The 24,084-nt window shown below is 35.4% G+C and overlaps 1 protein-coding gene across 1 annotated transcript in view; it reads right to left on the bottom strand.

Moving 5' to 3' along the window:
* Positions 1-14,893: 14,893 nt before the first annotated feature.
* The window catches only part of spata20 (spermatogenesis associated 20), a 74,100-nt gene continuing 64,909 nt past the window's right edge, over positions 14,894-24,084 (bottom strand). Inside the window, exon 16 of the mRNA XM_073827885.1 lies at positions 14,894-15,547. Within this exon, the coding sequence (XP_073683986.1) occupies positions 15,377-15,547 (171 nt within the window). The 3' untranslated portion in view covers positions 14,894-15,376. The remainder of the gene's footprint in view (positions 15,548-24,084) is intronic.

The raw sequence follows: 24,084 nt of genomic DNA, 5'->3' as shown, positions 1-24,084 counted from the left end.
CTTTATAAACATACTCATGTGGCTGAAACGGCAAACCTAGATTAAACTGATCCAACAACAGCGCAGGGTCCAAGGGAACATCACTGATACTACTCTGAGGACACATTTGCATATGTGAAGGATGACAGATATATTACAAAAACCTCAAAATAACATCATCATTATATTTCAATGGGCTCATAAAGAATGGTACAAGATTACTCCTCCATAACTTTTGTATTGCTACTATTTCAAGAAGAAAACACTTACTTGACTGAAGCAACTTGGGTTTACTTGATTGTCCATACAGCATTTTTTTTTTCTAGAAAAATATGAGTAAAATGGAAGATAACAAGTATAAGTGACAACTTATATTGACAGTTAAGGTCAAAAGTTTACATACACCTTGCAGAATCTTCAAAATGTAAATTATTTTACCAAAATAAGAGGAATCATACAAAATTCGAGTTATTTTTAATTTAGTATTGATCTGATTACGTTATTTCACATAAAATATGTTTACATATAGTCCACAAGAGATAATAATAGTTGAATTTATAAAAATGACACTTCATTCTTAATACTGTGTTGTTACCTAAATGATCCATAGCTTTTTTTTTCTGTGATAGTTGTTCATGAGTCACTTGTTTGTCCTGAGCAGTTAAACTGCCCACTGTTCTTCAGAAAAAAATCCTTCAGGTCTGACAAATTCTGTGGTTTTTCAGCATGTTTGTGTATTTGAAGCCTTTCCAACAATGACTGTGATTTTGAGATCCATCTTTTCACACTGAGGATAACTGAGGGACTCATATGCAACTGTTACAGAAGGTTCAAACGTCCACGGATGCTTTAGAAGGAAAATTGATGCATTAAAAGAAGATCAGGGTCAATTTAACTTGTTTTGTCTTCTGGGAAACATGTAAGTATCTTCTGTAGCTTCTGAAGGGCAGTGCTAAATGAAAAAATATGATATTTAGGCAAAATAAGAAAAAAATACACATCTTCATTCTGTTCAATAGTTTTCACTCCCCAGCTCTTAATGCATTGTATTTCTTTCTGAAGCATCTGTGAGTGTTTGAACCTTCTATACCTGAAGGATTTTTTTTCTGAAGAACAGCAGGCAGTTTAACTGTTCTGGACAAACAAGGAACTCATGAACAACTATCACTATACAAAAAAAAAAAAAACCACAGCTGTGGATCAGGTAACAACACAGTTTTAAAATTTAAGTGTATGTAAACTTTTGAACAAGGTCATTTTTATAAATTTAACAAATATTTTCTCTTGTGGACTATATGTAAATGTCTTTATGTGAAATATCTTATTCAGATCAGTACTAACTAAAAAATAACATGCATTTTGTATGATCCCTCTTGTTTTAGTAAAATAATTAACATTTTGCAGATTCTGCAAGGTGTATGTAAACTTTTGACCTGAACTGTATATGCATTTTATGCAAGTAGATACACTTTTATAAACATCTCATCAATTTGCATTACAATCTATTAAAACTCATCTTACTTTTACAGCAAAATGCACCAAATTGCATAGTTTTGTTCAGTTCCTCCTTAAGTGTGAGTTCCATATTCCCCTGTATCACACTACATGAGCCATAAAAGCCTGATGAATCATATACATATCATGTATATCATACTAAATTTCAAAAATATATTGTTTTTTTTTGTGTGTGTCTGAAAGTTCAATAAACTGATAAACTGTTCCATTTCAAAACACATTTTCCTTATTATTTCATATATCAGACTTTCAAAGATTGAGCGTACAACAGCACTACTACTGTTTTAACTGAAAAAAAAAAAAAATTAAATCCTAAATTAATATTTCAATATTATTTGGCTGGCACCACAAACGCACAATTCTAATTTATTTCTCAAATGTGAGATTTGATTTTATAAGGTCAGAATTACGAGATATAAACTTATAAAGTTGAATTGCAAGATTAAACTTTGTAATTTGCGAGTTTATATCTTGTAATACAAACTCACAATTCTAATCAGAATTTTCACATAATTGCATAACATAAACTCGCAATTTCAAGTTATAAAATCGAATTGCAAGGTAAAACTCTTTTTTGTTTCTTGTAATTGCAAGTTTATAACACAACATTTAAATTGCAACGTAAAACCCGTTTTTATCTCATAATTGTGAGTTTATATCTCATAATCCTGACTTTTTTCTTGCAAATGCGAGTTTACATCTCATAATACAAACTAGCAATTCGAACTTTTTTCCCAGAATTGTGAGATTTGAATTATAAGGTCAGAATTGTGATATATAAACTTGCAATTCTGAGAAATTAAGGCAATTCTGACTTTTTTTCTCGTAATTCTGACCTTTTTTCTCAGAACTGCATGATATGAACTCACAATTGCAAGTCATAATGTCAAATTGCAAGGTAAAATGTGTTTTTTTTCCTCATAATTGTGTGTTTATATCTCATAATCGTGACTTTTCTCTCACAATTGCGAGTTAACATCTCGTAACACAAACTCGCAATTCTAACTTTTTTTCTTAGAATTGTGAGATTTGAATTATAAGGCCAGAATTGCAAGATATAAACTCACAATTCTGAGACCCCTGCTGAAAAAAAAACTGCTAAGAATTGTGAGTTTTATCTCGAAATTTTGACTTTACAGCTTATTTTTTTGAGAGAAAAAAAAAAAAGAATTTTGAGAAAAAAAGTCAGAATTGCCTTAATGTCCCTGCTAAAAAAACAGGCTTAAACCAGCCTAGGCTGGTTGGCTGGTCTTAGCTGGTTTAAGCTGGTTTTAGCTGGTCTCCCAGCCTGGTTAGGCTGGTTTTAGCTGGTGGTCTCCCAGTGTAACCAACTAAGACCGGAAAGTGGCCAAAACCCCTCTAAAACCAGCCTGCTGACCAGCTAAAACCAGCCAACCAGCCCAGGCTGGTTTTAGAAGGGTTTTGGCCACTTTCCGGTCTTAACTGGTTACACTGGGAGACCACCAGCTAAAACACCAGCCTAACCAGCTAAGACCAGCCAACCAGCCTAGGCTGGTTTAAGCCTGTTTTTTTTTTAGCAGGGACATTAAGGCAATTCTGACTTTTTTTCTCAAAATTCTTATTTTTTTTCTCTCAAAAAAATAAGCTATAAAGTCAAGATTGCGAGATAAAACTCACAATTCTTATATCTTGCAATTCTAACTTTTTCTCTCACAATTGTGAGAAATAAACTTGCAATTGTGAGTTATGAAGTTCATTTCTGAGGGGAAAAAAAGATTGGTGGCCAATGTTCGCAGAATTGCGAGTTTCTGTCTCACAATTCTGACTTTTCTGAGATTTTCGACTTTATTTGCAAGTTTAGGCCTATATCATGCAATTCTGGGGGGAAAAAAGTCAGAATTGTGAGATAAAAGCTTTTTTTTTTTTTTCTTTTTTATTCAGTGGCGGAACAGCTTCCATACCCATTCAGTAGAAGCCAAGCAGGAAATAAAGTGAAAATGATGCGACTGCCTCTTATTTTTTCATACCCTGTAGGACTGAATTCTGGGACGGTGTCACCTTGTAGAACTGGATCTTCCTGATCAAGAATACAGACATGTAATAGCCGGAACCGATCAGAAACAGAGCCAGGAACAGAGAGAACCTTGGGTGCATTTGATTTATGTAATGGTTTGAAAGAATGGACAGGAAACAGAGGCGGCCTCTAAACGCTGAAGGGATGCGGCGCGACAGTAGGCATCTTCTGGCATGAGCTCACTGACCTCACTTGACCACATCAGCTCCTTTGCGTCTTCCTGTATATCATTACCCAATTGCGACGCACCAAAAATGACAGACCTCTCTTTCCCCGCCTGCCGCTCTCTGTGTGTACACTATGAAATGTCACGTCTATCGCCGACCGCCGCGGCGCACTGGAGTGAATTTACTGCCTCAACACGGTCCCTTGTGTTTGGTTTCTCCTCTCTTCCCTGACCTTCTTTACTGATGAATATGTATGGCCAGGTCCGTTCCTCAACAACAGCTCGTGCGCAGGGCACTGGGGCAACAGAGAATACTAAAATCAGATCAATCACCGGCAGTGTCAGTGCAAACCCACCACTCGCTCTATCTAGCTGAAAACGTCGAAAGGAAGAGAAAGTACATTACATGCTGAAGAATTAGGCTACCAACCAGCTGATGACACACGAAGTCACATTGTTGCCGTTATACGGTAACAATTTTCCAATTGGATGACACACGCTGCTGGTCAGGGAGTGTGTACTGTATGTGAGCATGTGGCAGAAGGATGGCTAATTGTCTCCTCTGGGAAGAGCAGACCAGGGCAGAAATGCTCCACTGTGAAGATGGGCCAGCCAGCTTTGATGCACTTGCAAAAAGGACCTAGAAATTGAAAGAGAAAACAACCAATCAGTCAGCAAGGGGGGTAAAAAAAAATTGAAAATGGTTTTGGACAAGACAATTGTATTAACTGCAGTAAAGGTGAAATGTGTTTTCTGTGCTCTTAAAGCAATTGCTAAAACAATAACTTTTAAACAGATTTCCCAAACAATCAACCTGTCTTCCACTGTTCAGAAAACATCCTACACAGTGCTATTATGAGTAGTGAAAACTAAAACAACAAATAAAACAAATAAAAACAGCGGTTTGAAAAACTGAAGCTAAAATGACTCCAAAACCAACTGAAATGTAATAAAATATCCACCCATTGATTTTTTTTTTGGTTACATGGTATCTTAGAAAATGTTTACAATTTTTCAACCTCCTTGTAATAAATGAAAATGCCACTAGATACCAATAACACTGCACTGACCAATTTCAATTTTAAATTAAATAATACCTGTTTGCAAAAAAGATACCTGTTTGCTAATTATTTTTTGAAGCCCTAAAATGCCAAAACTAAGATAAAAACTAAATAAAAACTTTTTTTTAAAGTTTAAAGTTGTTAATAAAAGATTGTTGGAGTATGTTTAACAATAAAATACTATATTTTGGTCTACGTCATGTGTAATTTAGTGTCACTTGCCGTTTCTTTGTAATTTGTGAAATTTACTAGCAATTTCTGATTATTTCAGCACCTAATATTTGTGTATGTGTGTAAAAAACTTAAAAACTTAAGAAAAAAATGTAACTATGATGAAAAAAAACTAAACTAAAATAAAAATACAATAGCAAAAATATATATAGAGATTGCAAGCAGTGATTAAGGCAATTAAGGAGTTCAAGCATTTTAAGGCATTTTAGCACATACAAAAATAGACATTATTTAGCAAGCCTGTAAGCGCCTGAATCAATAATTTAAAAAAGCATTTTGGCAAATCCAGGTAATCTACCATAGAAATATAGTTTTTTTTTTCCACGTTTATGACTGTTATAGCATCAGCTGTGGTTCGATCTCCTTAAAACTTGTCATGTTTGATTAAAAATCACCTGTTGCATGTTCTCACCCGGTTTTGAGCTTTCCTTTAGGCTTTATAGGATTTTGGGTACATTTGGACAGGCCCCGTTTCCAAACGTTCAGTTTCCCAAAGAGTAAATTTAATCTTTTTTTTTTTTTTTATAATTATTGACCTAGGGAGACCAAAGAATTATACTTCAATGTTTTTTTTTTTTTTTTTTTTTCAGATTTGGAAGAAAAATCTAGGACTAGTTCGCAAAAGTAGTTTTTTTTTACATCTTCTCAATCACATTACAAAAGATTTGATTGACAGCAGTGGTTCTAGAGGCAAAGTTGTCTGGAATGAGGAGTTCTATCATATGGTACGAATATTGTGTGTATGTGAAAAAACGTGCCATGTACAATCATTTATGCCCATAAAAAATGCAATATTACCCTCCAGTGGCTAATTTCTTTAAAATTTCTCACAGACCTTTGGGACCATGAGTCAAACAACTCACCCAGTTTGGTTCTGTTCTGTTCTGTTAACCTTGTCTAACAGATGCTCAAACTTCATCAGCCAATGGCGGCCATGTTTTTTGAGCAACGTAGATGTCCTTAGACGCTTGTGGCATTTTGGACCAAGGCCGTGCACAGCGATTTTCATGTTTTTTCCCCTGCTATAGCGCCACCAAGTGGCCAAGCAACGTGATTTTCATCCTGTGACCTCAGATTGAGCTCTAACATAAGTGTCATGAGTTTGGCCAAAATATCTCATTCCATTCAGGAGTTTTAGGCCCTGCCCCTTTTCGAACGCTTTGGCGTCCTTTTGTGATAACGAGTCGATCTTTGGGCACTGGTTTGGTTCTGATCAGGACTAGTTTGTGAAAGTATTTTTTTTTAAAATCCAAAATACCTGAAAATCTCACGATCAAATCTGAGGCATATTGCGTTTTGTCCAGCATGAGCCAAGGATTCAAATGGCATGAGACAGCTGACTCTGTGACTGACGGTTTAGGAGTTATGAACAATTTCAGACTTTTGCTCGTTGTAGCGCCGCCATCAGGCCGATTGGGTCGAGTCTTGGTGATATTGTCGGTGGAGTGAGTACTACCACCCCTCCAAGTTTCAAGTCTCTACGACTTACACTTTGGTCTGCACAATCAGTTTTATGTGGAGATTGCTGACCCTTGGCCATTCTAATAATTAGGGTTTCAGCACTACAATACTATAATAAACAGTTCACCCAAAAATGAAAATTCTGTCATTAATTACTCACCCTCATGTCGTTCCAAACCCGTAAGACTTTCGTTCATCTTTGGAACACAAATTAAGATATTTTTGGTGAAATCCGAGAGCTCTCTGACTCTCTATAGACAGCAAGGGTCCTACCACGGTCAAAGCACAGAAAGGTAGTAAGGACATTGTTAAATTAGTCCATGTGACATCAGTGGTTCAACCGTAATTTTACAAAGCTACGAGAATACTTTTTGTGCACAAAGAAAACTAACAACATGAGGGTGAGTAATTAATGACAGAATTTTCATTTTTGGGTGAACTATCCCTTTGTTAATCTTCAACAAGTGCTATAAAGTACTATTGGTCTTGCCATCTTTTGTGAATTTTTGTCCACAATCATTTTATGATGTTGAGGTCATACAATATAAGTTTTGGAAGCGGTTGTTTGTGTGAATGTGTAGCTGCAATCAGCAACAATGAGGTCCATAATCAATCGGCTGTGAGCGGCTGGTTCCTCTCTCTGGGGCAGGTATCCTACCAGCCATCAGCCAATAAGCCAAGGACTCACACAGAGCAGAATCAATACACACACTCATACACTCAGCAGCTGAAGAGCCATTCTCCCCAGTCCGCTTTGACGAGAACTCCGAGCCGCTGGAAGCTGCTTAAAGAAGCCTGCTCTTAAAAGATGAGACTGCTGGAAACAGATGGACAGGCTGATAAAGAGAGGTCATTAAAGCCAAGTGATGGTTGTCAATAAAAGCATTTGAGATGATAAATTTGTTCTTCACACAATGTTGTAAATAGCCTAGAGAATGTCTCACACAGAAATTCAAGAAAAACTTTTTCATGCGAGACTTGAATCTGTGGTTTGAATTTTTCATTTGTTCATTTGAATCTATGTGTTGTTGTTAAAGGGATAGTTCACCCAAAAGAATTTAGTATTGACCTGAATAAGATATTTTACATAAAAGAAGTTTACATATAGTCCACAAGAGAAAATGATAAATTTATAAAAATTACCCTGTTCAAAAGTTTACATACACTTGATTCTTACACAGCTGTGGATTATTCAGGTAACAACACAGTATTGTTTTTTTTTTAGTGATGGTTGTTCATGAGTCCTTTGTTTGTCCTAAACAGTTAAACTGCCTACCATTCTTCAGAAAAATCCTTCAGGTCCCACAAACTCTTTGGTTTTTCAGCATTTTTGTATATTTGAACCCTTGCTAATAATGACTGTATGAATTTGAGATCCATCTTTTCACACTGAGGACAACTGAGGGACTCATATGCAACTATTACAGAAGATTCAAACGCTCACTGATGCTTCAGAAGGAAAAACTATGCTTTAAGAGCCAGGGGTGAAAACTTTAGGAATTTGAAGATCAGGATAAAGTTAACTTATTTTGTCTTCTGGGGAACATGTACGTATCTTCTGTAGCTTTTGAAGGGCAGTACTAAATGAAAAAGAATACATGATACTTAGGCAAAATAAGAAAAATGCACACAAATCTCATTCCGTGCAAAAGTTTTCACCCCCTGCCATTGTGCATTCTGTTTCTTTCTGAAGCATCAGTGAGCGTTTGAACCTTCTGTAACAGTTTCATATGGGTGCCTTAGTTGTCAAAAACCTGAAGGATTTTCCTGAAGAACAGCAGGCAGTTTAACTGTTCAGGACAAACAAGGGACTAAAAAAATGTGGATCATTCAGGTAACAACACAGTATTAAGATTCAAGCGTATGTAAACTTTTGAACTGGGTCATTTGTATAAATTCAACTATTATTTTCTCTTGTGGACTATATGTAAATGCATTTAAATGTGAAATATCTTATTCAGGTAAGGTGTATGTCAATTTTTGACTTCAACTGTTAATCTACATTTGAACATTTCCCAATAACAACTCTTAACTCCTCTGTTTTGTATGATTCTATTAATGAATAATAATACAACTAATATTTAATATTCTATTTCAAACTGTAATTTCATACTTTGTAATTCAAATAGGTTCAGTCTACAGGCTGCCTCATGGACTGTAGGCACGGTGAGCCTCCTGTGGCCTTATTACTCAGCTATCCTGCAAAGGTAAGGCGGGTTCGGAGACGCTCACAAATCTTATGCAGTAATGATCTCCAAAGGGACTTTGCTCTTACAGTCCCAGCCCTCGAGCTACAAGGTAGCTATTCTTTCAAAACGGACTTAAACTAGAGAGATCTGTACATGGAGGCCCCCTCTAATGTGACAGCTTCTTGCAACAGGTAGCCTGTCAGCAAACAGCTGTAAACAAAATACTGATTGCTGAAGGGACCGCAGACACAACAAAAGATGTCCTACCATGATGTTACCAAACCGAGGTTCCATAGGTCCCCGAACAAGCAGATACTGTGCTTCCAAAGAACTCTTCATCACCCTGAGCTGGCTGAAGGAACGAGAAAAAACGATAAGACAGACGAAAGCATGGTTGTACAAACTCCTGACAAGTCACAAAGACAGGACTCGACATAACTGGAGCAGAGCCCCCTCTTCACCTTCCTCCTCCGCGAAAAAATCTGCACACAAACACTGGGAAACGTGGCTCCCGGCAGATCTACAAGAAGAAAACAGGCAGCCAAAATCAGCATGTATTGACAGTAGATATGTCTGCATTAGCCTGCCGTGTTGCTTAGCAAGACCAGGGCACATTTTCTTCCTTTTTCTCACTAGAGATTGGATTGTTCTAAGTTTTTTTCTTTTGTTGTCTCCTAGCTTTAGGCTGTAATGGTAATGGCAGTGTCACTGCTATACGCCATCTGTACAATGCAGTGCTCATACCGACAACACAGGAAACATTCAGCACACTCAAACCAGAGGATTTTTCACAATGGACTGGTACTGTAGCTCTGCAGATGGGTTAATTTTGTCTTTCTGTGTCACCCACGGCTGGTAAAGTCGCGGGGGCGGAAGAGGAAGGAGCTGTCGCGCTGAAACAGACGCATCCCTCAGCAGCTCTCAAGAAATCCTGCTAACTTAAATAGTGGTGTTCCCTCTCCACATATCTGAATGTCCTTATAATTAGACACATTTGCTTAGCGTGACTGCAATGTCACATTTTCTTAATATTTTTTTGTCACTTCCACCGTTTGCTTTGCATTAGATGTTTACACTGCACGGATCCCTGTAAGTACAAGATCCTATATCATCCTGCAGAGATTACCCATTGCCTGAGAATTTTTTAAATATATATATTTTAACTATTTGATGCCTGATTAGAAATTATAGATTCGCTTACAATGTATTTATTCTTAATCTTAAAAATACGTTCATTCTCGCCGCTAGAGGGCGCATATTCTCTGGTCTTCAGAAATGGTGTTCATGGATGAGCTAATCTATGTATTAAAGCTTTATTAACGTTGCTGGAGCGATTGCTAATGAGAAACCAGCGTGACATAGGACTCGAATATGGCAAGCCATTTTAGCCTAAAATATACTAAGCGTTACTCGTCGTAATTGCATTTTTACTAGTAACAACTCAATTAGAGAGCTCTATAATTCAATTTTTACTAGTAACAATGCCAATTAGAAAGCTCTCTAAATTAAATTCTTAGTAACAATTCCAATTAGAGAGCTCTACAAATGAATTTTTACTAGTCATGTCTCCATTGACTTCCATTCATTTTTAATTACAGAGCTCTACAATTGAAGTATTACTCTAAATCAATTTTTACTAGTAATGATTCCAATTAAAGAGCTCTCTAATTCAGTTTTTACTAGTAACAATTCCGATTAGAGAGCTCTCTAATTCAATTGTTACTAGTAAGAACTGAATTAGAGAGCTCTTTAATTCAATTACAGAGCTTTGCAATTAAACATCTTTAATGTGGTTTTTACTAGTAAAATTGAATTGTAGAGCTCTCTAATCGGAATTGTTACTAGTAAGAATTGAATAAGAGAGCTCTGTAATTAGAATTGTTACTAGTAAGAATTGAAGTAGAGAGCTCTGTAATTGGAATTATTACTAGTAAAAATTGATTTAGCGAGCTCTCTAATTGAAATTGTTACTAGTAATAATTCAATTGTAGAGCTCTGTAATTAAAAATGAATGAAAGTCAGTGGAGACATGACTAGTAAAAAATCATTTGTAGAGCTCTCTAATCAGAATTGTTACTAGTAAGAATTGAATAAGAGAGCTCTGTAATTAGAATTGTTACTAGTAAGAATTGAAGTAGAGAGCTCTGTAATTGGAATTATTACTAGTAAAAATTGATTTAGAGAGCTCTCTAATTGAAATTGTTACTAGTAAGAATTCAATTGCACAGCTCTCTACTTCAATTCTTACTAGTAACAATTCTAATTACAGAGCTCTTTAATTAAAAATGAATGAAAGTCAATGAAGACATATGACTAGTAAAATTTCATTTGTAGAGCTCTCTAATTGGAATTGTTACTAGTAAGAATTGAATTAGAGAGCTTTCTAATTATAATTGTTACTAGTAAGAATTTAATTAGAGAGCTCTCTAATTGGCACTGTTACTAGTAAAAAATTAATTATAGAGCTCTCTAATTTAATTGTTACTAGTAAAAATGCAATTACGACGAGAAACACTTTATTCAATATTTTAGGCTAAAATGGCTTGCCATAGACTGCTTCAGCTTCTTCCGATCATGCATATGTGAGGTAAAGCGGTGCTGTTTTATCATACTTCATGCATTTAAGCGTGTTGAACGTTCTGTTATAATGCTAGTCTGTGTGTTCGTCGCCTCTGTAATAAAACACATCACATTAAAACGTCTTTGGTGTTTCCAAAGACTAGGGTGCATGGTGTCATTGCCAGATGATGTGATGACAGTTAAAATTGCTTATTTCTCCAGATTTAAATATTGTTGTAAACATCTGCGATAACAGGCTAAGTACAATTCAATTAAATTAAATTCAAGTTTATTTGTATAGCGCTTTTCACGATACAAATCGTCGGAAAGCAGCTGTACGGGAAATTTAGGTTACTACAATATATTTAGTAGCTTACTAGTGGTGACTACTGTATGTCAAGTTGATGTACATATGGTATAGATGTATGTTAAAATTAATGGTGTAATCAAACAGATGATGAACACTATTAATAGTAATGATTATGTGTTGCAATCAAACTTGTAGCAAAATTTTGTAGTGCTGTATGTTGATTCAGGGCTGGCACCATCAGAGGTCCTCTAAGGGGTTGGCATCATCCCTTCTCGGGTTTTCTGAATCCAGACTGAATTTTGTGTAATTCCTAGTTACCACGGGATGGCAATCCCATGGCAGAAACATAGAGACAAATAGAGAAATAATTACACAATAAGTATACAAGTCAGCAAAATATATAACATTGTTCTAGTGTTATATATAAAATCGTATATATTGTGCCTTAAATGGCTTTTTAATTACACATTGCATAATATAGAGAGTTTGCACTTATGACAGGGTTTGGTCAGTTACTCACCTACCTGATTGAAAATGATAAGAAACACAAACACGAATGTTGTCAAGATTCTTGCCCTGGAAATCCTGGTTCAGTCTGGCCAACCACAAACACCTTTTGTTCCTCAGATAGTTTTTTGCAAACTTCTGCTTGATTTAAAACTTTTGGCAGTCTATAGTACTCCTAATGTTTTTCTTGGTCTGAGCGATTAGTATTGCCCAAAACCAGACAATAATTGACCAGTTTTCAGCAGCAGTAATCAGCAAAACATGCGAGGTCCGTTAGGTTCAGTCAGTGGCACTGTTTACGTTCAGTGCCGTCAATATGGCCGATTAATGACGTGTTGTAAAAACCTGATTTGCAACTTTACATGCTTTTCAATAAAAAAATTAATTACTGCATTACACATTGCTGACTTAAAATTATAAGGTTCTATCTGCATTCTGAGCACTTTTGAGATATTGAGCTTCAAAGTTTTTGCATTCCATAGACTTCTGTAGATAGAACCCTTTTTGTTTTTGTTTTTAAAAGGCCCAAAATGTACACAGCTTACAAAAGAAACATCACATAATGTAAATCAGTCACAGAATAAGAATATGTGGATAACTCAATTTTGACAAAAATGTAAGACCTGGGGCCTCATTTATAAAACTTTCTTACGCACTGATTTGATCTTAGAGTGTTCGTACGATCAAATCCACGTCAAAGTACAGATTTATAAAAACCGTCTTTGACGTGGAAAAGTACTTATCTCCACGTCAGATTCCAGCTTGGCGTACGACCGTTTCCTTGTGGTAATGCCTGGTATTGCAGATAGTTCAGCCTCACTATAATTTGATTTATTGCGCTCCTTTTTACTTGCCATTGTCACAGAGTTTTTGCTTTAGGAATGAGCTCATTTTATATGTTAATTAATTAAGCAGGGGCGTTTCGACGGCGGAACATTCAGCTGCACACAATTCCACGATCATTTGTGATTTATAACCGAATGACTGGCATGCGCATGGATTTCGTGTGTACGTTCGTTTCTCTGAATCGCTCTTACGATCAAATCAGAAAAGTTCTTAGATAAAATCAAGGATGGTTTCTACGCAAGTCTTTATAAATGAGGCCCCTGCACTGTATCTTTTAACTTACATTATGTACACTATGGTCTTTACAATTTAATAAGTATAAAAAAGACATTCTACTTAGTAAAGAGGGCATTAAATTGATCAAAAGTGGCAGTAAAGACTTAATACATTTGTAAAATAAAATTCTATTTAAAATAAACTCTTTTGAACTTTGTATTTATGTATTATGGTTTCCAGAAAAATATTAAAGGAGTTCACTTTCAGAACAAAAATTTACAGATAATGTACTCACCCCCTTGTCATCCAAGATGTTCATGTCTTTCTTTTCTAAGTCGTAAAGAAATTATGTTTTTTGAGGAAAACATTTCCGCTTTTTTCTCCATATAATGGACTTTTATGGTGTCCCCGAGTTTGAACGTCCAAAATGCAGTTTAAATGCAGCTTCAAAGGACTCCCAGCCGAGAAAGAACGGTCTCATCTAGCGAAACGATCGGTTATTTTCTAAAAACATTTACAATGTATATACTTTTTAATCTCTACACAGAGTACACACAGAGCTAGACAAGACGAGCATCTGAGGTTAAAAAGTATATACATTTTTTTTTTTTTTTTTTTAGAAAATAACCAATCGTTTTGCTAGATAAGACCCTTTTTTCCTCAGCTGTGATCGTTTAGACCCCTTTGAAGCTGCATTTTGGAAGTTCAAACTCGGGGGCACCATAGAACTCCATTATATGGAGAGAAATCTTGAAATGTTTTCCTCAAAAAACATTTCCTTACAACTGAAGAAAGAAAGACATGAACATCTTGGATGACAAGGGGGTGAGTACGTTATCTGTAAATTTTTGTTCTGAAAGTGAACTACTCCTTTAAGCATCACAATTGATTTCAACATCGATAATGTTTCTTGAGCACCAAATCAGCATATCAGAATGAATTCTGTAGGATCAAGTGACACTGAAGAATGGAATAATGCCTGCCGCATTAAAAAAAAAAACAAAAAAAAAAAACAGCTTTGCCATTATCAGAATAAGTTGCATTTAAAAAAATATATTAAATTAGAAAACTCATTTATTTACATACATAAGATTTCACAATAAACCATTTTTACTGTATTTTAATCAAATGAATTCAGCCTTGGTGAGCATAAGAGACTACTTTTAAAAACAATTAAAAAAAAAAATGTTAGACCCTAAATTTTTGAATGGTAGTGTATTTACCAAATAATGATTTTTAAATATTTTGTTTTGGTCAGATTAAAAGGATAGTTCACCCAAAAATTAGTCACTATCTTATCGCTCCAAACCCAAACTTCGTTCATCTTCGGAACACAAATTAAGATGTTTCAAGAGAAGAAATTGTTGAATAGTCATTATTTTTGTTTTCTTTGTGCACTAAAAGTATTCTCGTAGCTTCATAACATTACAGTTTAACCACTGGTGTCACATGGACTATTTTAACAATGTCCTTACTACCTTTCTGGGCCTTGAACGTGGTAGCATTGCTGTCTACGCAGGGTCAGAAAGCTTTCGGATTTCAACAAAAATATCTCAAATTGTATTCTAAAGATGATCGCAAATATTGACCGAACTTTCTTTTTTTGGATGAGCCAACCTTTTAAATTACTAACTGTCATTTTGAGCATCCTATATATTCCCATCTGGGCACCATCAATGGAAATTAGAGGACGGCAAAGGTGTACATGTATAGAAACATTTAGTTCAAAACTTTAGTATGCTTGTCAAATCTGGTGTGAGACCCCCATAAATCTAAACTGTATTAGACTTGATAATCAGATTAACCAGATCACAAAAGGTTACTCAATGAGAATTTATTATATTCCACCGAGTCGTGAGCTCTACTATATATACATTGTATGTGTCATTCCACTCTAAATCTATCTACATTTTGCTTATCCACGCCTGATCAGCTGCACTGCATAGAAAGGTTGCGGAGAAACATGCTTGATCGTTTAGAAAGCAAGTTGACAGATCAACTGAGCCCATGAGGCAAACCTATGAAAGGTTTAATCTCAGCATTCCTCCTTACATTACAATATCATTGTTTTCCATCTCCCAAGACGACTGTCTTGTATAATAGGCCTAAAATGAGGCAGAACATCACAACTAGGACAACCCCTAAAGGTTTGCCTTGCCACTGTATAATGTCTTCCAGTGCATTTCATTTATGACTGTTTTTGATGACTGCAGTTTGCTACTTGCGTAATAATCTGAGATATCTAGCGGTCCAACTATGGAGAGATCCCACAGTGATGTTTGTGTAGTGTGACGGCAACTCTCATTCCAGCAGCAGTCTCCTCAGTTCCTGCGGGCAGGTGACAGGGAGGGCACAGGCGAAGTTCTCGCACACGTACGCAGTGGCTTTGCCGTCCTGCGGAACCAGGGTGGAGAGAACAGGCAGCCTCTTATAAAGGAAACCCTCTGTGTTACCATCTGCCAACATCAGGACCTGATAAATAGAAAGACGGGGAGAAAAAAAGGGGGAAGGGAAGAAAAACAGTCATAACTGTCATCATGATGACAATTAGGTGAGATGGTGGGAGCAGGAGAGCACAAGTCATATAGGCCTACCTTTACTCTAATGCAAAATTTATGACCCAAAGGGTTCTATATGCTTTCTTGGCTAGTAATAACCCACAATAAAGTAGAGGGCAGGGCGATTATAGTGACAGTTTCATCAATGGTTCATTTCTATGGTCTTTGTTTATATGTGGGATCTCTATTCCCTTGGGGGTTACAGCATGCCATGGTCAAAGCAGCTCTTATGGGATGAGATGACCCTGACCTGTCCTTCGTCACATTCGCACCTTTAACTCATCAGCATAAAAAAAATTCATACCCCTTCAACTACTAACACAATATTACACCCCGTGTGGTGCAGTCGCTGACCAGGTAATAATCTCAGAACATCGGCCACCTGAGCACTGTCTGGTGAAAATTTAGTGGCATGTAAAAATAACAATACAATCAAAGTTTGAGAATGAAACTGTAATGTTCTAATAAGTTGCAATGTTTTGAGAATGTAGTCAGAATGTTACACAAATAGTTATGTTTTGACAATTAACTTGAAAGGTTATATAAAGTTGTAACGTTTTAAGAATGTACTGTAGTCAGAATGTTACAGAAATAGCTACGTTTTGAGAATTGAGTTGAAATGTTATATAAACTTCTGAGAAAATAGAATGTTACACAAACTGTTGTTTTGAGAATAAAGTTGCGATGTTACAATAGTAAAGTTGTAATGTTTTGAGAATGTAGTCAGAATGTTACACAAATTGTTGTTTTGAGAATGAAGTTGTAATGTTACAAGAGTAAAGCTGTAATGTTACGAGAGTAAAGCTGTAATGTTAGGAGAGTAAAGTTGTAATGTTCTAAGAATGTAGTCAGAATGTTACAAAAATAGTTGTTTTGAGAATAAAGTTGTAATGTTACAAGATGAAAGTTGTAATGTTTTGAGAATGCAGCCAGAATGATATACAAATAGTTATTTTTTGAGAAAAAAGTAGTAATGTTAGAAAGTTGTAATGTTTTGAGAATGTAGTCAGAATTTTACAAAAAGTTGTTTTGAGAATAAAGTAAAGTTGTAATGTTTTGAGAATGCAGTCAGAATTTTACAAAAAGTTGTTTTGAGAATAAAGTAAAGTTGTAATGTTTTGAGAATGCAGTCAGAATTTTACAAAAAGTTGTTTTGAGAATAAAGTAAAGTTGTAATGTTTTGAGAATCTAGTCAGAATTTTACAAAAAGTTGTTTTGAGAATTAAGTAAAGTTGTAATGTTTTGAGAATGCAGTCAGAATGTTACACAAATAGCTGTTTTGAGAATATAGTTGTAATGTTCTGAGAATTAAGTAAAAATGTTACAAAAATAGTTTTTTTGAGAATATAGTTGTAATGTTACAAGAGCAAAGTTGTAATGTTTTGAGAACGCAGCCAGAATGTTATACAAAGTTATGTTTTGAGAATGAAGTTGTTACAACAGTAAAGCTGTATTTTGTTTTAAGAATGTAGTCAGAATGTTACACAAATAGTTGTATTTTGAGAACGAAGTTGTAATGTTACAAGAGTAAAATTGTAATGTTCTGAGAACATAGTCAGAATGTTACACAAACAGTTGTTTTGAGAATAAAGTTATGTTACAAGAGTTGTAACATAGAGAGTTATGTCTTAAAATAAAAAGTAGGGCTGAGAAATCAATTAACTGTGATTACATCCAAAATAAAAGTTTGAGTTTACATAATATATGTGTGTACTGTGTATATTTATGCGCATACACACACACACACACACACACACACACACGTATATATTTAAGAAATATATGTAATGTATATTTATATTTATATATAACATAAATGTGTGTGTATATATATATATATATATATATACACATGCATGCAAATATTTCTGAAATATTTCTCATTATATATAGATATAAATATACACAGTACGCACACATATCATGTAAACACAAACTTTATTTTATTTATTTTTTAAATATTAAATAAAAAACATTAAAATGCCATCGTAGCTTTGTGCAATAAAGCTTGTGCCTTAATAATTCAATTCGATTGATCCATGCAGACTGGAGCATCACACCCCTCCCGCTCCTTCACCTCTCTCACAGGGGGGAAAGTCTGAAATAACTCAATCAGGGCCATGTCCAGTCAGGGGGGCTGACTGGCACAGCAGCAGGGGAGGACACTGTGGTAGCCACACTAGATTCTGCCTCCTGTAGCAGAGAAGAAAAAGAGCTTTAACTGAACAATACCCCAGCAGGATGGGAGACAGCGAAGAGAGAAAAGCAAGAGGCTGAGCTGCCCAGTGGCCAAGAGTCACCCGAAGGGAAAAGGACGAAAGAGTAAATCTACTTTTCCTCAGTGAGACGATTTGACTGCCAAGCCCAAAGCTCAGTGAAATCCAGGAGGAGGGCACCGGAAAGGACTCATGAATGTGACAGAGGTTAAATCTTAGGACAGCTCACGAGGCTTGGTTTAGAGCCAGCTTTTTGGAGGATATTCCAGGACAGCCAGACATTCTCTCCGCTTTCTGCTTTTGACACACTCTTGTGTGATTTTTTGACAGGCATGGTTAACAACTCAACTCTGCGAAACCTGTCCCTGGACTTCTAAGCACAATATATTGTTACTGTCTGTTTGCGAGGATCTTCCCTTTATTGCATCTCAGGGGCCGAGACAATTCCGCATCATTACTTTCCCGCTAGCAGCCCGGCAAGGCTTTCTGTCATATTTGTCGTGACCTCACGCGGGCTGTCTCCAGACTGACTCAAAGAACTGTGACAGTCCACTGAGGCAACATATAAAAAATGACAAGCAGACAAAACATAAACTGAAAAGATGCATTAAGCAAACACTGGACTTTCTCGCAGTTAATTTGAGAAGTTTGTTGTAACACTGCGGAGTGTCTCAAACCACCCCATAAATCTCAGTTTAAAATTCCCAACGTTTTAGTGGCAACAAGTGCAGTGTTGTAAATATAATTTAGCCACTGATTTCTAGTTGTGTCCTCATTTAAAAGGGCAAACAATATACTTTTGCTTTTGCCTTCTTTCTTTCCATTTACATATAGGCGGTGTTATGCTAATCTACTCACCCTGTGACATGGACAAGTGGAGGCGTGTTTGAAACAGCCATTTTAGGGAGGTGTGGCTGAGTCTAAACTTTTATAATAAATATTAATATATTTGGTTTGAGACTTTAAGATTTGTAACTTTACAGATCTTATGCACAAACAGCTTGTAACACTCCAAAGACAAAAGAAAACAAGAAACTGCATCATGTTAAAATATACCCTTTAAATGGGTTTAATATATCCCGCAGCCTTGTAAAACGGTCAAATAATGCGTTTCATGGATTCTCGTCCGTGGAATGCACCACTTCCGGTATTCTGCCAGTTACTCTACATGGGCAAAGTGCAATTGATGATTTTTTTGTTAATCGAGTACTCGCATTGAATCAAGTGTATGATGCCTAGTGTTTTAAAATCTGTTACGGTTTTAAAAGTTGTATAGTATATTCCAGCGTTAAAGGAGTAGTTCACAAACATTTACAGATAATGTACTCACCCCCTTGTCATCCAAGATGTTCATGTCTTTCTTTCATCAGGCTTAAAGAAATTGTGTTTTTTCAGGAAAACATTTCAGGATTTCTCTTCATATAATGGACTTCTATGGTGCCCCCGAATTTGAACTTCCAAAATGCTGTTTAAATGCAGCTTCAAAGGGCTCTAAATGATCCCAGCCGAGGAAGCAGGGTCTTATCTAGCGAAAAAATTGGTTATTTTCTAAAAACATTTATAATTTATATACTTTTTAATCTCAAACGCTCGTCTTGCCGAGCTAGACAAACGAGCATTTGAGGTTAAAAAGTATATATATATATTTTTTTTAGAAGATAACCCATTGTTTTGCTAGATAAGACCATTCTTTCCTCGACTGTGATCATTTAGAGCCCTTTGAAGCTGCATTTTGGAAGTTCAAACTTGGGGGCACCATAGAAGTCTATTATATGAAGAGAAATCATGAAATGCTTTACTCAAAAAACATAATTTCCTTACGACTGAAGAAAGAAAGACATGAACATCTTGGATGACAAGGGGGTGAGTACATTATCTGTACATTTTTGTTCTGAAAGTGAACTACTCCTTTACAGTTTTTCTTGATTGCTTTGACCTGGTTAAAGAAACTAGGATCCACTTAGTTTTCATCATCACTATCCCAGCAGAGCAGAAGACACGTCTTGCAAATGTCTTAACCCTTTCTCATTGGATTGACACATTTCCCCCACCCTTTTGCAAATCAGTTAACACGGATGTCATTCAAGCAGTACAAACTCCATTGTTTTATCTATGGTAACTAAACAGAAACCATCTATTCCTAACTATTAGAAACTACCTAGATCAGTATGAAATCACTGAAGCACCTGTTTGACACTCCTTCACACAAATCTTCAATTAGCAATCAGTCTGCAGGCCTTATAAAAAAAAAGGTGCCACGTCTGTGTTATTCTTTGCCAGCATGGATGGAGGAGGTCTAAGGCAGATGAGAGTGAGAGTAAGAGGTAGAGGGGTCAGAGGAAGAGGAGGATAATATTTACAGTATTTCAGTTTTCAGACACGGTTTGAAAAAAATGAATGTCATGCAATCAAGAAAAAATGCATCAAATCATTTCTTATTCTGGATCCAATTCTTTGCAGAAAGGCAAATTTGACACAGCCTATATAGAAAGATAACAAATGGCACTGGCAATAGGCTACAATGACAAGCAATGAGTTCTGCACTGAGTTCTGAGTTCTGTATTTTGTATTTTGTTGTCCAGGGTGTAATGACTGACTGAAAGAGCTCATATACTTGTTTGCAAGTATCTGCATCAAAGCAATCAAGAAAAACTGTAACTACTACACCTTTTTCCCATTTCAGTCTACTGCTCCGATATAAACACTACATACTCTGATCTAGTGGCACTTGGAAGTACTGCATGTTTTCTGACAGCAACTGTAATGTTGTTTATCTTGTCTGAGCCTCTATTTTATCCAGTAACCTCACGTCTTTGGATGAGTCTGGTAGTGTTTTGGTCTTTCTCTAGCTGCTGGCTCTGCTGGTGTTGTTTGGATTACATCTCAGCTTCTGTGTTTTGTGCTTCTGCTACAAACCCTTCTGCACATGAATCCATCTCTTACTCCTCTGTTTTGCGATTCACAAATTCCCATGAGCTAAGTCGTGATTCCATCCCAGCTAGCATGCACTGATATCCTTCTTCCAGACTGTCAGCTCCTACCTACTCTCACCTAAACACACACACAAAATCAGGCACAAACACTCACACACACAAACAGTTGATTAGTCTGGGGAATTTCATCAGCTTCTTCTTCTGGCAGGATGGAGCCTCTCTGGAGAGCTTGAGGCTGTCAGCGCGCACAAGTGGAGCACACAGCCATTAGTCATTTAATTATCTGCCGTAAGTTTATTTCTTGGTTGGAGAGGAATGGAGCATCATGACCTCATTGATTCTGGTGTCTTCGTCTACTTCCCACTGTACGGAATAGGTAGGTGGTATTTTAAGTATTTTTGCGACAGGTGGAATGATGAAACATCACTGGGAGATTTTCATGTTTTGATTAAACATAAATTGTTATATAATGTTGTACCTGACTAATCTGTTGAAATTTAAAATAAAAAATATGTTGGATGTTGTACATCTAAACATCCACACAAGTACAGCATATATAAAACTATTTTAGTCCAGACAGATAGATAGATGATAGATAGATGATAGATAGATAGATAGATAGATAGATAGATAGATAGATAACACTAGATAACAAATCCATATATATATATATATATATATATATATATATATATATATATATATATATATATATATATGGATGTGGAAAAGATTTAAAAACAAAACTGAGGATTAAGATTTTTGATTAAACAATTTTAAAATGTTTAAGAAGTTTTACTTTACTTTAGGAAGTTTTTTTTTTACTAAAAAAATGAAATGGTCAAAAATGTATATATCAAAAAACAAATATATAAAAAAAAATACAAAATAAAAAAATAAAAGAAATGACTGAATATATTTATATAATGATTTATATAATGATATTTTCGTTAGAAATAAATAAAAATAAATATATAAAGAATAATAATCCACTGGTGTGAAAGGGATTTAAAAGCTAAATTTTTAATATAAAAAAATATGAAAAAAGTAAACCAAAAATAACAATGCTGATGTGGAAGAGATCAAATACAAGAAAAAATTACAATTTTACCTGAAAATTTTAATACTGTATAAAAAAAAACTGTTAACTTGACTAAAAAAAAAGAATATATTAAAAAATGACAAATATATAAGAAATAAAATAAAATGAATATAACATGACAAAATATTGACTAAATATAAGATATTCGCAGATATTTTTGTCAAAAAAAAAAAGGAAAAAAAATCTACTGGTGTGGAAAAGTTTTAAAAGCAAAATTGAGGATTTAAACTGTTTACTGTTTACTGGTCAAAACTGAATATATCAATAATAACAAATATATAAAAATTAATAAAAAAATAATAAATATAACTTGACAAAATATTAAACTTTAATTATTTGTGGATTTTTTTTGTCAAAAAACAAAACAAAACTGAGGATTAAAACTGTTTATGAAAAATGCCAATGAAATATTGATTAAAAATAAAAAAATTTGATAAAAAAATAAATATTCATGCAAAAAAAAAAGAAAACAAAAATAACAATACTGATGTGCAAGAGAAAAAAAAAAGAATTAAAGTAAACATTTTACCTATAAAAAATGCACCTGAAAATTGTAATACTGCAAAAAAATATATACACATACATTTTTGTCAAAAAATAATATATAGAAAATTATATATATATATATATATATATATATATATATATATATATATATAAGAATAAATATATAATGACAAAATATTGACTACATTTAAGATATTTTCACTAATTTTTGTCAACAACAAAAAAAATCAAGGTGGAAACTGTGTTTTCACAAATACCCGTAAATATGTGGACAAGTTCCAACACCTGCTTCACCTCACAACCACAATCAGCAAAGTTACACTCAACAGATACAGAAGAAATACGACAGGGAGAAGCTTCTATTTCCAGCATGCCTACAACTCAAACTGAGCAAAAAAAAGTGTGAAAAGGCCAACCACCTAAGCAGAGAACATTTTCTTCTTTTCTATTTCATCTGATCTACCACCTGACCTCTGCAGACTCTGCTCTTCTGGTCTGAGTGCTCATGATCCTGCGGAGAATTTAATGATGTTAAGGGTTGACTATTCCTGTAAGGTTGATGCATAGGTCGGTCTACGCATACATCAAGATCAACTCGCATCTCTGACCCCGACTCAAAAGATGTCCAGATCCCAAATGGGCAATACACAGGTCGAGCATAAATCAGACTGCACCTTTTTAAAAAAAATGGCTAAGCTAGCTGAAAATGAACAATGCCGGCTTGTCCGTCTAAAGCCCATTTCCTATAAAGCACTCAGTTCTCTCTTGGGTTGCTCATTAAAGCTTGTCAGGGATTCATCCGGTGGCAAAGAAAGTCTAAAGTGACAATTTCCCAGGAGGTGGAGTACCTGCGGAAATACTCTCATAAGGAGGATAAAAGACTTGCGAGGTATTTTAATTGTCTGACTGTAGGCTTAGGCTAAAAGTCCCTCTCTCTCTCTGAGGTTTTTCCAGGGTGATTTCAGGTAATCGTATCATTAAGTTCTCAACTTAGTTTAGGAAAGTGAACGGAAATGAAAGTATCTTGCAATGTGGCCAATAAGATTATACAATTCTTTTCAAAAGGTGGACATTATCAAGTCCACTAAGCACTTTCAGTTAAAAGGATTGATTTGGAAAGCGATATCCAAAAAGTGCTTTTGGAGGAAGTAATAGTAGTGAATATGATTAAGTATTTCTAGAAGCTTTTTACCATTTTAAAACAAGACTAATGTAGAAGCATTTCTCATCATGATGCTGATTAACACAGACAAAGACCTTGTTTAATCTGAGTGCTGTTGATTTAAGGAAGATGGACAAAGACGCAGCTAGTTTGAAACATCGTATTGCTTCAGGGGCCATCTCTCTCATGGTCAGCCACATCTGAGGTTATTTCATAGGCTGCTGTTGTCAAGTGTGTGTTAAATGCAAAGAGCTGGTGACATGTGACAGCTGCTGACACGCCGTGCTACACTGGTCTGAGATCAGGACAAAAAACTACTGAACACAGCCTGTAACTGCTAAATAGTCATAATGTCAAATAGGATTTTGAAACCAATCTTGAATTGTATCCTTTGCTTAAATTTGGTACAATTACAGGGTTAGTTACAATCATGCTCTATTTCAAGGATTTTCAATTGTTTCGATTCCCAAAATCCTGAAATATGGTGACGACCTTGCAAAATAGTTCACTTGAATAATTAAATAATAAATA

Source organism: Garra rufa, chromosome 22 (genome assembly GCF_049309525.1).
Source record: "Garra rufa chromosome 22, GarRuf1.0, whole genome shotgun sequence".
Lineage (NCBI taxonomy): Eukaryota > Metazoa > Chordata > Actinopteri > Cypriniformes > Cyprinidae > Garra > Garra rufa.
Note: the sequence above shows the minus strand (reverse complement) of the source record. Positions and strands in the feature narration are given on the sequence as shown.